Consider the following 17,631-nt stretch of genomic DNA (forward strand, 5'->3'; position numbering starts at 1 on the left):
ACGAAACAAGGCCAGGGGTCATTTGCATATATTTCAGGGACAGGTGACCCTAATTATGACCATTATTTTGTCCACACCATGCCCATACTCTGTGATTCTATTAAAGTCATTTACCACGTGTTGCTTCTGTGCAGTCGCTCTCCTTTAACACCATGCAGGATACAGCTACAGTGTACCTTGAGGGAGACGGTGGTCGGGTCCTGACAACATATCCAGTCTAGGTCCGTGTAATTACTGACTTGTGTCACACTGAGACATTGTCTCTACGATTAAGGTAAAAGTGTTAGATTGGTATTCCTGAAGTTTGAAGTTGCAAACAATAAACGTGTTTGAAAACGGGGGACTAAAATTTACTGCAAACTAGCCCGACCCTTGTTACCACTAAAGACTGCGTTAACGACAAGCAACGTCCACGACAACGTCATCTGAAGTAGATGAAACCCGCTGTCATCATGATACAGACGTTCTTGTATAGCAATACCCGTGACGTGACACTCTAAGTTACAATGAAGATCTCCTCTCTTGCTTACCCAACACCCGACATCAGGCTAATTATAAGTATCCTGGTTTCACCACGAATAATTCATTCCGATCTTCAAAGTTATATTGGAAGTAGAGCTTTTTAATCCCCCTTGATGCCAGGTTCTCAGTGTTACAAACTTCAGATTTAGTCACTCAGTATTCTGGACATGTGTCTGTGTATTGACTAGCTGTCCCCGACAGGAGCTGTGTGTGTTGTATTAATATTTACACCGGGAGGAGGGTCGGGTGGGCGACTTCTTTAACTGACGTGCAAATTTCAACTGTGCCACCTTTCACTGCTTCCATTCATTGTGGAGAATAAATCCTTTATGTGCTACACCCTCTTGGCAGGTTCACTAAATACTTTTCGTTTCCTTTCAGAACCCAGTGCAGTGCAGCGCCATTGAAATCCGTGCAGACACTGACAAGGGCGGAGAGGGAGAAAATACGTCTGCTTTTTCCCGCCAAGTGACAAAACACGCGAGACATCTTCGGAGAGGAATATATGTGACATTTCTGTGGAACTCCGTTACTAAAGCACTGAAAGGTAGTTCCTGATTTCGCCTGATGTTGCGTCGGAGATGCGAGACATCCGTGCAGGTGTGTAGTTTTATGTGTGTGTGACACTCACGCCAACGTCATGGCGGGCCGTCCCGTCAAGCTGTACGACGCCTCCGAGACGAATGGGGGTGGGGCCTCTACGTATCAACCCACGTTCATGTATGAGCCGGAGAGTCCGGTCCAACTGTTCGATGCGGCCAAATATAAGGAGAATAATAACAATAATAACACCACGGACTACTCTAAGACCGTCCAGGTGAGCAAAGCCCCCGACACTTTCCCGTGCGGACATATTCTCTGCCACCACTGCCTGCGGAAACACATGGCCAGACGGTATACCAGTTTGAGGTGTCCTATCTGCTTCATGAGGTTTGACTATGGGAGCGTGCCACCGTCACCGATGTCGCCCATGTCCCCGCTGTCGCCCATGTCCCCGTTGTCGTCCATGACGCCGAGTACATCTATGTCTTCTGTGGCCTCCTCTTCGGCGTACGACAGCGAACAAGATGCGAGTATCTCTTTGTTGACCAACTTTGACGAAATCGTTAAGAAGTTTAACGGGGTGAATAACAACTTGAGGCATTTGAAGAGCGAGAGCGTTCAGAGTCGGAGCCTTGGGATGACCTACACCAGCACCCAGTGTGACCTTTGTGGGGAGGATCACGGAACGCTCAAGGTCATCCAAGAATTCAATCAGCTGTCCTTGAATCACGAACGGCCTAGCAGAATAGCGTCCTACTTCTATCGTCTGGCCCAGGGGAAGATGCAGACGACATTCTTCACGAAGGTGAACAGTGCCTGTGTCTGTGTGCCCTGCTCATACAAGGAGCTCCGTGAGACCAACAACTTCCCGGAGCTACAGTACATCTCGGACACCGATGCAATATCCAAGCCTCAGTCCTGCTTGGCGGAGGTCGGGAAGCTGATTGCAAAGAACGCCGCCCCAGTCATGGCCCTGAAGGGCAAGAACGTCATCGAGGTCGACCACACCATCACCATCAGGGAACGCGCGGACCAGTTCGACTTCAATGATACGGTGCAGCGAGTCGAGCGGATGGTGAAGCAGCAGGAGAAGGACCTCGTCAACATGGCGACCAAACAAATCCGAGACACTGGCAAGTTGTACCACGTCCAGGAAAGCAATGAGGTCGAGATGGACCTGGATGAAACCGTTGTGTAAATAACGTGGACGTGAAGCAAGTCTATGGAAGGATTAACTACATTCATTTGTGAACGCTTGTGTAACGTGGACGTGAAGCAAGTCTATGAAAGGATTAACTACACTGATTGTGAACGCTTGTAGATAAGGTGTACTTGAAGCAAGTCTATGTGAACGATTGTACATAGTATAATTTATAACAAACTTCCCATTTGCAGTTCTGATAATTCTATTGGATGGTGTGATTGAACCAAGTGTATATATGTGTATATTATAATAACATGGCGACTGCCTCGTCAGCCTTGATAGGCGACGACAGGTTGTGCAAGTACTGTCGGTGGAGGAAGATCTTGCTAGGATGTTCTGGATTCCTGCTATTGTTTATTGAGTGAAATTCTGCCAGTGTAAATGGAAAATGTAGTTACAAGCTTGGATTTAACTGTGTTTATGCACCAAGAGTCAGTAGTAATATGCGTGTGACGTCAAACGTGTGTCAGTGTCACTGTGTGTACGTAAATGTACACAATCTTCGGCTGTATGAAGGTCATAAACAGTAATGACGTGCATTTGTTCAACCTGCATTCTTGACACCTCTTGGATAATAATCAGTGATGATGACGATGATGATGATGATGAAATTAATGGCAACCTTAACAGTAGCAGGCTGTAAGTAATGTAACCACGGAATGTTAGCAGGGCCAACATTTCCTGGGACACCATACAGCGTGGCATTTGTATAGATTCAATCTAATGGAGAACGGTATTGATGGATTTCACTGTGGTGCATGATGGTGTTTAAGTTGTCGTCGACGTCGTGCCCGTGAAGCGGTACAGTTAGTATGTGGCACGTCATCATTGCGTCTGCAGTAACTATCAGGAATCCGCCTCCCTCCGTCGCCAACTCTGACCTCTCATTCCATCCCAAGTGATGTCCGTGTTCTGTACAAAGCATAATCACCGTTCTTGCATCTCCAACAGCACTGTCCTGTGTTAATGGTGCAGCTATAACATAATGATGAAGTCGAATGACCACTGCCTTGCATCTGTAGTTTTCGAAATTGTGTTTGCCCGACCTTTCCTTGTGTGACCTTGACAGTGCCCGATAGGACCTTTGACCTGGCAGGCACAACAGGAGACAGCAGGGGTAACGAGGAGTAGTTACCCCTATAACCGCTTCGATTCTGCCCGGACCATACCTTCAGGGAGATTAGTGACGTCATAGTGATTGTGTGCGATGTATTTAAGTGACGTCATAGTGATTGGGTGCGATGTATATAATAGGGCACGTAGTGACCTAGGTGGTTTACAAGTTCATGGATGTATAACGATAATGTCAATGCCATGCAGTGGAATGGCATATACATGTATGTGATTGACCTGGGTTACCCGAGGTCACCCGAGAAACGCTTTGCCCAAGTGCCCACGGATCTGTCCGTGATCTATGTTAAAGTTATTTCGGTGTTTATGGGAGCTATTCACCACGGACAGATTAGAGAGTCAATTTTGACTTCATGGCAAACAAGTCTGAATAGAGTGACGGAGAGTTATAGACGACTGTGATTTGTGACAAGGCCTTTCATTGAAATTACTTTCTGGCAATAACAACAGGTCACTCTCGGAGGATAGAAACAAGACAAGACGACCAAGCAGACAGGTCAGGTTGTGTATCGACCACCACGTGACTGTAGTCAAAGCGACATCTTTGTGCGTAGTATATTCTTAGAAATAGTCTATTTGTCATATTAATGGAACATAGTTTATTCTTTAAAACAAGATTTTGTTCGTCGCCCACTAGAATGGAGTGTGTGACTGTTAACGTTTCTTAGTATGGCAAAATGTCCATTTTACTAGATTGTTGTATATGCTGGTTTGACAGAAGGTGATGATTTGCTGAGTCAGGTTGTTTTACCTTATGTAACAAGGTGCCCGTTGTTGGTGACACATCACTGTTGTCAGCTTCGCGGGTCATAATGTGTACATACACCGAACGGAAATGGGCCAAACATTCTCTATTTCATATGCAAGTTTAACATCATCGATACTTCCGTTCTTTCATCATGCTATCAGAGTGTGTCCCGGAACCTCTTTTGTCTAAGCATAATGTGGGGTACTCCATCAACTCTCACCGTAACGCTCACCCGGTTTATCTGACTTAAATCACCTGAATTCTACCTGTACTGTACTGCTGTGACCTTGGCATACTGCCATATGTAGCATGTTCGATTGGAACATATGGTGTTATTGTTAGCTAGTACCTATATTGACTATTGAATGCCTGCAATGAGTCATGTTTCCTGTACGGTTTCCGATTCTACACTTAGCGCTCACAAAACAACAATTTCCTTACCACTCGCTGAAATAATCATTTAACTTATTTTTTTCGGAAAGGAGTAAATCGTGACAGTACGGTATGGATTAGTAGTGTAGCCATCCGTCGATTCTGCTCCCGGCAACAACGTGGGCGGCACGGTGTAGAGGATGTTGTCAGTAAACGTTGCTACTTCTTACCGTAATTCTTGATTTAAAGGAGCGTGGTTCCTGGCAAGTGAAATGGACTACCTAGATGTTACTTTACGCTAAACAAATTATTATTATTATTATTATTATTTTTATTATTATTAAAAGAGAACACACACACACCACACACACACACACCACACACACACACACACACCCCCCATTCTGTTCACTCAGACGTGAATGCGGTGTTGACAAGCAATGGCAGGGAAAGTTAAGGATACCGTCAACGTGTTAACTGGGATGATCCGAGAATGTCTCCCTCCATATTTTACCACCTCAATATACCGCGGTGTCAACGAGTTTCGGAATATAGATGCACATGCACCTGGTTTTGAGGATGGATTTATCATAATGATATTTTCGTGATTTTTTTAATAGTTTTACGGGTACAGTTGGTCATAAATTGCTCCTCTAAGGGTCCATTGTAACACTTGCCAGTTCAATGCCTTGATATTAAGATTGTGATGAATTTTACATTGTGGTCCGTCATATACTAGATCTAGTATTTGTGTTTTTGTCTCAGGCACCAATCGAAGTCGTAAATTGTCTTATTTCTACATATTTCAAAATTCCCACACCTTGATATACTCAACTAAGCTGTGTCTTCACCACTGTAAATGTTGGCTTTTTTCTACACACATTTCTCAGCAATACGACCCGTTTCTTGTACACATCAACCATGCTTTGTACATTGAGCAAGATAAGATGGGTCCCACTTCCGCCAAGGGAGATAACTGAGTTTGGATCTGGCCCCGTTGCTATAGCAACTGTATACCCACGTGTCTTTCAGGATGTAATTAGGGTGGTCTGGGGCCTGTATGGTGCTGATGAGTTGTATATTTTAATAGTTGTGTATAATAATTTACCGTCACCACATAATATTATGATATTACCTAATCCTCGCAGAATACACATCGAGTGCAAGAACGACAACTCTGCATATGTAATTTTCTTAATATATATACTTGCAATGTACGAGGATATCTATGCCCAGTGTGTGATCACGGTAATTGATAAGTTATCACTGAGCCATAATGATTTATTTATGAGGCGACATATGTCAGTCAGATGGGTCTTGCTCGGCGTGTATTCTGCTATATTCACCTATGCACATTTTTGCCAGAAACTACCCAGCATGACTATGAAGTGCTATGACATGTATAGCTAGCTAGCTAGGTCAGCGACAGTGTTTAGCGTAGTGATACATGTGCGAAATTGTCTCGGCTTTGTACATACGGTCTTGATCTCGTGGCGATGTGGAATATAGTGCGTCTAGTTTAAATATTTATGATATACAGCTTTTTAAGTTAATGGAAATGTAGTCGCATTATAAGCTGTTGAATTTAACATATTCATTTTCCTACTTATAAGGCTGGTGTGATTTATGGAGTTCAAGTAATATAGTGGAAATAAAGTGATCTCATCGACATTCATCGACTCTCGTTGTATCGAACGCGGTTGTCTCGAAGTACTGAATATGAAAGTTACCAGCTGTTCGACTCTGTAGTCGTGTACACTATGGCGTATGTAGATGGTCGCGCGATACACAAAACATGGTAACGGTCATGTAAAGAAATCGTACTCGGTTAACAAAAATCAAAAACAGAAGTCTACGAAACTTGAAAATTTTGTGTATAAAAATGGTTTTGACAGTTATTTTTAAAAGAACGAAAAGATTCCCTTTACACCTACATTGAAAACTCATTGAGATCGCGCCAATCCGTACATTCCGCTAATCTGGACATTCCGCCTTCCGGACACCCCCGCTAATCCGGACATCCTGCCTTTCGGCTGATAACAGAACGTTAACCTGTATACAACGAGGCATCTTTATAAGCATAGTTTTGTTTTATCCGAACAATTTCATTGAGAACGTTATATTTCCGGATTGACGGGGTTTCGGTATTTGCAAATACGTTTCTGTCGATACATGACTTTGCGGCGAGGTAAATCGTAATGTAGTGTATCGCGATGAATCGGTAGAGTCCTGCCCTAGTGGGTTTGGTGATGTCGAAATGTCGCAGTGTTCCTCTGTTACGTCGTCACAGAAGTGACGTTACTGAATGACCTCCATACTCAACAGTACTGTTCACACCCTGCGTCTGAACCGATAACAACGCCCGCGTTACCCCGCCGTGCTGCATGGTCGTTTTTTTTCTAGGAAACCTACACTGATAAGGTCATAGCATTTAGTGTGTTAATCACTCTATTCAAACACAATACACTCAAGGCATACTAAACTTTCAAGTATTCAAAAATCGCATCGGAGGCAGTTAACAAATGTTGAAAATTCAGGTTAATTCAATTGGGTTTCAAAAAGCGTCTGTGTCTGTTGACACAGGTTGTAAAACTCTCCTGCCTGTCTCCCTTTGCGTGGGCGGAGGTCGCTGTTGAATAGAAAGGGCATTCTTATTTAACACACAGAGAGAAAACGCAGGGGTATTTTTATTGGAAAGGGTATTAAAATAGAAGTGTTTGTTTTTTCCGCAACAAGAAACAGGGTACCTGCATGTGTGAAGGGCCTCGTTCACAAACTTAGCTTAGCGGCGCGCCCGTCTTAATTAGGTCGTCTTAGTGCTAAGAGATGCGGCGGGACAGCCTTGTGGATAAAGCGCTCGCTCGTCACACCGAAGGTCCGTGTTCGACTCTCCACATGGGTGCAATGCGTGAAGTATATTTCTGGTGATCCCATTGCTGGAATATTGCTTAAAGCGCGGAAACCCTGCTCACTCAATCATTCCGTACTGCTTTGTACCAGCTGGGGAGATCAGCTGTGCCATCCAGTGTAGGGCTGACATAATATGATTATCACTGTTCTTATCACCATCGTCATAATAAGCACGATAATTTAAATTATATTTGGATCTGACATAATGAGACAGATTACTGCAACATAATTTTAATCGCCTTGTGACATACAAGCAAACGATGATAGTTTCAACGCCCTTAATTATAGTTGTCTGGCAAGGAAGGGGGACCTGATTCACCTGATAAGGTGTGGGGAGGTGAAATGGGGTTTAACGTCGCGTCCAAGATTATTGCACTTATATAGCCACGTGCATGCATATGCGTGTGTGTGTGTGTGTGTGTGTGTGTGTGTGTGTGTGTGTGGCTGCTTGTACTAGTCCGGGCTGATGCCGATTTATAGTGCTATCACACCGAGATAGCATGCCGCAGTTTAACACGAATACCCCACTCAGACACAGTATACTGACTCAGAGCCGACCAGTCTTTGTTTTAGCCCCTTAATGTCGAGCGCCAGAGAGGGTAACAACAAGTACCACCTTTTAACGTATTTTGGTATGACGCGGCCAGGGATCGAATCCCGACGGGCATACGCTCTACCACTAGACCACGGAGCCGGTCGATTCTATATTTCACAGCACTGAGCACCTCACAATGATTATTAAAAGTAAGTATATAATATACCATTCAGCTGATTAAATCGGATGTGAAAATTAAACATGTAAGAATAAAACAGTCATGGCTGTACTCGCCGCCATGTTGCCACTGAGGCAGTTGTGTGTACATAAGTGTCAGATGAAAACAGGCTCAGATAGCTGCGCCATTACACGGCATTCTTATGCTGACAGTCGACTGCAGTGCCGGATGAGTCAGGCAGAGTATTGAATGCCCTCCTATAACGCTACATGAGACACAAGCTGTACTTACCTGGTAGATAGACACGGTCACGTGACCTGCACAGCTGGCGCTATGTTGACTTTGAGAGCATGCCAACATGTATGGGCCAATTACATCTGCACCGCCAGCTGAATAGTGGCTCGTGACTTGAATGTTTTAGTTTTGAGGCTGAAGGTAAACATAACAGTACACAAATATTATAACGGTTGGAATTAATCAACATCTGATCTATCTTTATGGCCCGAGGACATAAGTGTAAAGCTTTTTTAAATCAATATGTAATTCATATTCATTATCATCTCCTTGGAAGGCTTACATTTAATGTCAGGTTTGAAAGGGTGTGGTGGTACAGGGAGAGTATAGGGCCTGTTCAAGCCTTAAGTTGAAAAGTATTGGTTCAGTGTGACTTTTAGTCCGTATCAAAACACTACTGATGCAAGCAATTCAGTGTTTATAGAGATTTATGGTAAGCGTTTAAGTGTGTCTCTTCAGGATTGACCTTTTTGTCAACAATTAAAACTTCTGGTTGTAAAGCTTATAAAAAGTTTAAAAAAGAAATTTTGAATGGGTTTTCATTTCAGGCCCAATATTTTAGCCCTTTAAACGCAAATGTACATAACAAATAGCGTTGTTGTTGTGGTGGATGGGGCTCTTGACACGACGAAACGGTGGGAGATTTACGATCGGTTTTGTGTGTCAATCTCAAGGCTTTATTTATCACGTGTTTCAAATCACAGGTTTCGGGGGCTGTCGTGGATGAATTCTTGTCCCTAGGAAACACCCTACCCCGTATCTAGGGACACAGGTGTTGCGTGGTTATCCAATCGGCACGCCTCGTCCCTTTCCGTTAGTTAGATATTCCCTAGGTTATATCAGCAGTGAACGGACTCTGCTGGTCAAGGTGGAGCTGGGCTCGTTTCCACAAACTGAACGTGAGACTATCGTAACCTTCCCTCCTTCAACTATAAAACACTAAGATCGCTTTGTGCACACAGTCTCCGACTATGCCACGACTGACGTATGCTTGTATGGGGGCATCATCCCGAGGCAAAGGCGTTAACTGACGATAAAAACCCAGTTCCCACCCTTGCCGAACTAGACTGGAATACCGGAGTTACATTTTGGCCGGACTAACGAGTCTATGCATAGTCCAATCAAAATCGCGTCACGAACTAGACATCCGGTTCGTAAGCAACATGGACTTCATCGTGTATATTTCGGTCGACTGCAGGAATTGCAAATCATGTGTACCGCCAACTGGGCGTCGACAGATATTTTGCAAATCCCTTTGAACCAGATTTCGACATCGCATTAAAGGTCATTAATATTTTAAATCGCTCCTCAGTAGAAACTTAGGTGTTTATAATGTGCGAAATATGTCGATGAGGCATTTGCAAAATTACCATTACCATATTTGCCCCGTTAGGGTAGAACTCAGTCACTTCCACACATGCGTAGTGTAGTTATTCCGAGTTTTCACGATCAGATTTGTGTATTAGTATTAGAGCCAACTGATAACAAAACGACGGAATCCTTGCCATGTAGGTTCACACTTGACATGTCAAACATCGCACGACAGACATTCCAATACGTCGTCGTCATTGTATGTGCTGACCTGCACGCACTTCATGAAACAGTTGTAACCCGTCACACGTGACGTGTATGTAGGAGCAGTTCGTGACAAGTCGTGTCATTCCGTAAAGCACGAATGATGGATCGACACCGGTTGTCACTGGACCAAGTCTGCAGCTAAACTTGGTGAAGAGGATTATATATCTTAAAGACGTATTCTATTGAGGTGTGATATTTATTATATCAACCAACTTGCTAGATTTGTTTAAGGAGGTGTGTTTTAAAGCGTGTATACTGCCAATATTATTCATATTTTTTTCCCACACGCCGAATATCAGTTTACGGAAAGAGACGAGTGGTTACGATTCGTCGCGGAATCAGACCTGGATTATGCTTACATGTTTGCGATTTGTTCTGAAATCTTAGTTGAACATAACTGACGGTATAGAGTCTCGAGCTGACTCACTGCGACCGGTACTAGAACGCTGTATTCACTGTGCTTATGGAGATCGTATCTTGTCACTCAGTTTGCTGTAGATTGTGAAGGACACTTGTTTGCATATATATTTATTTTGTTAGTTGTACTGTGGTGTGTGAATGTTGCAAGGCAACGCCCTCGTGAGCTGCGTTGTACATGGGGATAATGCCCTCGTGAACTGCGTTGTACACGGGGATAATGCCCTCGTGAGCTGCGTTGTACTCGGGGATAATGTCCTCGTGAACTGCGTTGTATTCGGGGATAATGTCCTCGTGAGCTGCGTTGTATTCTTGTACAATGTCCTCGTGAACTGCGTTGTACTCGGGGATAATGCTCTTGTGAACTGCGTTGTACTCGAGGATATTGTCCTCGTGAACTGCGCTGTACTCGGGGATAATGTCCTCGTGAACTGCGTTGTATTCGGGGATAATGTTCTTGTGAGCTGCGTTGTATTCGGGTACAATGTCCCTGTGAACTGCGTTGTACTCGGGGATAATGGACTCGTTAGCTGCGTTGTACTCGGGGATAATGTCCTCGTGAGCTGCGTTGTATTCGGGGCCAATGTCCTCGTGAACTGCGTTGTACAGAGGCGTGGATTTGATATTTGTAGGACTGTCGATTGTAAAAAGTGTACAGAAAGACCGACTATATTTTATCATGTCATTTATCGTTGTTAGAATCTCTTAATAAAGTCTGCTTTATCAACTGTAGTATTGTGTTTTGTTTGCCTGTTAAATACCTTCATATTCCATGTTTCAAATTATAACGAATGTTTGAGTATTCAGTTTCAAATAAAAGACAGAGGTATCAATTCGACGTAACACGTGCCTATCTACTAAAGTCCCATTAAAGAACTGTCAAAAATGAAAGAAAAATACATTTTGCCTGTTCAAACAAGATAGAATGTTTCCCAGTTTGTTGCTATTGAAATATCAGGCTAGGTTAGGTAGATTTGCGTTATTTTGATATATGGTATTTTCATAGTCCTATGATTCGTATTTAATTAATGAAGCCAGAAAATAATATTCTAGCATGGTTCATCGTTGTCCACGTCTGCGGCAGCTGTGGCCATGGTTACATGATCCCGAGTGTGAAATCAAGTTCCGGTTAAGCGCTGGTCAAGATCTGGTCCAGATTCGATTATTTACAGACCGCCGTCATACAGCTGGAATATTGCTGAGTGCGGCGTTAAACAACAAACAAACCTAGGATTCGAAACGACGACCACATAACTCTGACACGCCGAAGGGACGTAACTCTACTCACCGAATTGCGGGTTCCTTAGCCGACTGGACAACTTTGCTTCCGGACTGGAGTTAGCCAAGGGTGGATATTGTGACCAGCAGTGTGTTTCCTGTGAGTGAGTGAGTTTGGTTTTACGTCGCTGTTAGCAATATTCCAGCAATATCACGGCGGGGGACGCCAGAAATGGGCTTCACACATTGTACCCATGTCGGGAATCCAACCCGAGCGAACGCTTTAACCAATGGGCTACCCGATCGCCCGTATCCTGTGAGTGAGTGAGTGAGTTTAACGCTCTTCGTACAGTATTACAGCTATATTACAGCGTATCAGTTTGTGAGCTGAGAGACTCCAAAGTGGTTCTTGTGTGTGATGCCCGTTCAGAGTAGTATTAATTAAGTTGTTAGCATGATATACTCATGGAGATCGGTGCCATCACTAGTGTCAATAAGTTAACCTAGTGCCACCAGACAGGATGTTTGCAGATGAACGAACCTCGGCAGCAACACCATCAGTTGACCTACGACGAGGACAGGGCCCCGTTTTACAAAGCAATCGCAGTGTTCCGGATATCGTAAGTCGGGGAGAGCGCTAACATCGCTTCGTGCAGCTGGACCAAGGGTGAGAATCTCCGTGATACCATGAAACATCATCACACTGCTCCAATAATACGGATGGAAAGCATCCGGAGTTCAAATGAACTGGATCTACAATTCTAGACAATCTGAAATCCTTCGCACGCTGTTGAGGAAGAATGTATATTGTCATACACTGTCGACTTCATGTTAAATCATGAATAAGCAGCGGGCCCTGGGGGCCAAGGCTATAACACTCAAACGGCGTGATATGATATAATACACACACGTTTGGGTACAGATTCGTCAGATTTTGTTAATATCTTGTATTTAAGGCCTCGCTTTTCGAGATTTTACGGCCGCTTCAGGTAACGAGGTCACACAAGCTTTAACATATTTTACGTAGACTTCAGTTACACCCGCTGTACACAGGTGTAAATCACGTCACGCTATTCACAAATAAAGGTGATGCAGAAGGAGTCCATCCACACACACACACACACACACACACACACACACACACACACACACACACATATATATATTGTCACGTGTCGTTACGTTAACCAAGAAACCTGTACGCTGAAAAACTTAGCATGAAACCAACAAACAACCAACAAGCGGTATACAATCAACAACTGTATTACAAAGTTAACTAAGTTCACAAATCAACTCAAATTACTGCACAGCAATTACAATGGCAGTACACAATAGAGAGGTGGTACAATATTCAATGGCAGTACACAACAGAGAGGTGGTACAATATTCAATGACAGTACACAATGGAGAGGTGGTACAATATTCAATGACAGTACACAATATGATAGCAGTGGTCAGTATCAGATGCAAAAATACAGTGATGATCGCAAAAGTTGGTGATAATGATATAAATTCACCCAGCGAAGACTGTGGTCAAGTTTCAGAGACTGGCCAAGGCAGCGATTCAGGGGTGATGAGTGATCCACACACGAAAACTGAGGATTTTAGTTTCTTGATAACATTATCTAGCCGACTTTTAATTTATTCTGATTTCATGAACTCTACTGGGGGCTTCTGTTTAAAAACAAGCCAACGTATGTTACATCCGTACAATCATTAACACTAGTTCTACAACCATTAAGTATTAACCTATTTGCACTAATTGAAAAGTTAGAGAAACGTTTTCCATGCTGATTAGTGCTGCCTACAATACAATTGTGCTGGTGATGTTACAGAATGGGTGTTCGCTATAAACCCCTCTGATTGAAACAGCCGATTTGACGGCTGCATCACCACAGAGTTGTCCTTCTTTTACAGTCATTGTCGGTAGGCATGTTTAGATAATCATGCGGTTAAATACAGGTAACCTAGCTCTACAATGAAAACACAGTATGTTTATCTCCTAATGGACAATGACTGTAACTGTATTCTTTCAATACATGTATACCTTATTCTCAGAAAGTCAACCATTTGGAAATATTGTTGAAATAAAAGAATTTCAAACTTGAATAAAAAACTTTCTAAGTATAGCTTAGTCTGATTGTTTATCGATGCTTGCCAAGTGAGACTCCTAGAAAATAGCATGGCAAGATGTTTACGACGATGAACTTTAATTGGGTCAAGTTTGTAAATCCGCTTTTCTGTCCAAAAGGTTTGCCCCCCCTTAATAAACAAACTCTTCAAACAAAAGAACGCAATGTGGATATTTGTGGCCATAAAAGCAAAATTAGCTGACCATGAGGTGCAAAATGAAGAGGTTTAATGTGTTATAGTGTCAGTGAAAACATTCCCGGATCAAGGACATGCAAACCATTAGTCGTGAAACATGTACGATTCGGAAAAACGCACCCAGTGCATTAACAAAAGGGCCATGGAGCTGCTATGAACGGTATTAAAGTGCAGGGTTTTTTATTACCTGGCATCTGCGTCAATCGAACAGTGACAGTTCAACTACATGCCAAGATTAACAGAAGTGCAAAGAAACAACGTCATAGCCGCTTGCAGGCAGGGGAATCCCGATCAGCTGTAGCCAGGGTTTTCAATGTAGCGCCCAGCACCATCACAATGCTATGGGATCGGTTTCAACAGCATGGGTCAACACATGATCGGTCAAGGTCGGGACGACCAAGAGTAACCACACCCGCCCAAGATCGCTTCATCCGACTGCGCCACCTACGTGAAAGGACAACCACAGCCACCTCAACTGCATCCCAAATACCCGGACTGCGCAGAATCTCCGACCAGACCGGGTGAGGTTATCCCTCATCATGGCAGGACAGGTTTGGTCCGTATCCAGGGCAGTCTTACGGCTCAACGATCCATCAACGAAATTCTCCTACCACACGTCCTCCCAATTGCAGCTAAAAGTAACGGTGTATTCCAGCAGGACAACGCTCGACCGCATACAGTACGGATCACAGAGACTGTCTTCGTAACAACAACGTTGATGTTCTCCCCTGGCCCTCCAGATCCCCGGATTTGAACCCGATAGAGCACATGTGTGATGAATTGGATAGACGGCTACGCCGACGTCAACCACAACGCCAGACGTTGCAGCATTTGGCTTTTGCGTTGCCGGCCGATTGGACTACCATTCCCCAGGATGTGATTCGCATACTCGTCTCTTCCATGGGCAGGAGATGTCAGGCCGCTATCGATTCCATCGGGGGACAAACGCGTTATTAATGGTAACTGAAACTCGCCTTGGATTTTTCCTATGTACCGATAACTGAGATGACTACAATCACCAAGTGTTTTCTCCACAACATTTTGGCTCCAGACCTTGTACGGCTCCTCGTATAAATGTGTTTTCCTACCTCACACAAGTCCGGCTTTGCGTTTCTTTTTTTGAAGATTATACAACAATTCTTGTTTTGTCGTAATTGCTTGAAGAGACCATGTTTCGCAATAATTCTCTAAATATAGATTTGTGTTTGGAATCCAATAACAGTGTCAGAAAACAGGACATTATCAGCATAAAAAGGAGAACAGTTCCAGTAAATCTGGGAATAACGGAATACCATCTGTTCAAGTGGACGTGATGTCATTTACCAATGTATTAATGTAAAATGAGAAGAAAAACGGACTAAGACCACAGCCTTGTCGCACACTTAAGGGACACTTCTGTATTTACATTTTTCGGTGTAGGCATGTTGTGCCAATAGATCATGACACTTTATCCAAGACCATTCTTCTTGAATAAATACCAGAGCTTTTCTCTCTTGACAGAATCGAAGACATTTGTAAAATCAATAAAACAGGCATAAATTTCAAAATAAATTTCTTTAAGGCTCCAAACACAGGCCCAACAACCTTTGTACTTCGAATATACACTGACGAGCAAAATAAAGTATACACTAATGTTTTGTGATGGCTAGGAATTAAAGCAAGAATTGGTTGTTCGGCGGTTATGCAATGAGCAGAGTGAGGCAGGTATCAGTGTGAGTTGGTTCACAGATACCAGGCATTCAGCCTAGTAACGTTTTTATAAAATTTGTTATTATTTTTTTGGGCCAAATCCAATTTTCAATTGTATGCATATTTTACCCGTCAGTTCAGCCTAACGATGAAACTTCAACCGTTTGCGCATATCTTAAACAACAGTCAACATACCACTTGATTTCTCAGTCGAGAGCAGTTTGTTTATCTTATTGTTCTTGTCTTCCGCTCGCACCCGATGAAGCTGAACAATGGGATGCGCGACAAACCAAATGCTTCTTGTCACCTGAGTCTATAGCTAGTTTACTGACTTTAACAAAACATTCGTAAAATCTCCATCAGTAACCCCTGGCTTCTCGTGTCTTGGTAACCAGCCTCAAGTCCATCATAGATCATGTTTGGTTTGGTTGGTTGGTTGTTTTACGCCTCACTCAGCAATATCCCAGCTATATGACGGCGGTCTGTACGTAATTGCGTCTGGACCAGACAATCCAGTGATTGACATCATGAGCATCGATCCACACAGTTGGGATCGATGACATGCATCAACCTAGTCAGCGAGCCTGACCACCCGATCCCGTTAGTCGCCTCTTACGACAAGCATAGTCGCATTTTACGGCAAGCATGGGTTGATGAAGACCAATTCTACCCCGGGTATTTTACGGGTCTCATAAGATCATGTCTCCAGTCCATCATGAGACGCATATGCGTATATACTCTTTAAAAAGTAGGGGATCATGTACTATAAATGTTAATACCAAGTATTAGAACAAAGAAAAGTGTTGACGACAAACATCCTATGAAAGAACGTTAATGTCTGTAAAACTTCACACCAAAACACATCCCATATCTTGCACGTGCCGTAAGCAGTGGCGCCGCACACGTGCGTTTGGGTGGCATTCCTGACTTTGAAACCTTCAAGGAAGGTCGATTAGTCTTTGTGGACCATTATGTCTGCAAATATTTTGATTCTGCACATACAGATGTGATTTACTTGATTTCAGTCATTGTTTGTATATGAACTGTATGCGGCGGTTTGTGTATGCGGCGTCTGTAACGCACTGAGCGCCTACGGGCTGTTGGCATGCTGGTAGTCAGCGCCAATACGTTCAATGTTTCACAGTCTGTGATTAGCAAACTATGGAACAGGTGCCCACAAACCCAAAATGTTGACGATCGAACCCGTTTAGGGCGTCCCAGGTCAGCGACAATAATACAGGATTGATCCGTAACCAGGCTCTACGACATCGAGCTAAAACGTGGCGAATCAAATTGCTGCAAACTTTCATCAGGCTACTGCAGTACGAATTAGAAATCGCCTACGTGCAGTTCTTCTCCTCGCTCGACGGCCACGTGTTTTGCCGCCCCTTTCAAATCGTCACACTGCCAACGGACGTCATTGGTGTACACAACGTCGAAACTAGGATAATCGTCGCTGGTCACGTGTCATGTTTTCAGGTGAGTCCCGAATCACTTTGTACTTCCTTGATGGGCGTGGTCGTGTCTGGCGACGTCGAAATGAACGTCAGGTCAATGTCAACCTGAGACCTCATGACAGATTTGGCGGTGGATCGGATATGGTGTGGGGTGGCATCACTATGACTCTATGTTGTGCCATTTGCAAGGCGTGTGAGTCGACGTTTTGTCTTTCAGGACGACAACGCCCGTGTTCACCGTGTACGAATCGTCAATGCCCATCTCAAACAGCACAGAACATCCACAGAATGCCATGGCCAGCAATGAGCCCCGACCTTTCTATCACTGAACACGTCTGGGACATGATAGGGAGACGTGTACGTCAACGTCTTAGGCCGCCGACCACGATGGCCGAACTTACCCAGGCGCTCCATGAGGAGTGGGACAGACTCCCCCAATTCTCCAAATTGGCAGACTTATACGCAGTATGCCTCGTCGAGTGAATTCATAAATGTTTGACAAATCGC

General features: G+C 43.8%; 1 protein-coding gene across 6 annotated transcripts in view; it reads left to right on the forward strand.

The window, feature by feature from the left end:
* The window catches only part of LOC124117651, an 82,342-nt gene extending 71,183 nt beyond the window's left edge, over positions 1 to 11,159 (forward strand). For all 6 annotated transcript variants that reach the window (XM_046479627.2, XM_046479632.2, XM_046479629.2 and 3 more), the window contains one exon: positions 904 to 11,159. In XM_046479627.2, the coding sequence (XP_046335583.1) occupies positions 1,163 to 2,263 (1,101 nt within the window). In that variant the 5' untranslated portion in view covers positions 904 to 1,162 and the 3' untranslated portion in view covers positions 2,264 to 11,159. The remainder of the gene's footprint in view (positions 1 to 903) is intronic.
* Positions 11,160 to 17,631: the final 6,472 nt, after the last annotated feature.

Source organism: Haliotis rufescens, unplaced genomic scaffold, assembly GCF_023055435.1.
Source record: "Haliotis rufescens isolate VD_foot unplaced genomic scaffold, xgHalRufe1.0.p SCAF_48, whole genome shotgun sequence".
Lineage (NCBI taxonomy): Eukaryota > Metazoa > Mollusca > Gastropoda > Lepetellida > Haliotidae > Haliotis > Haliotis rufescens.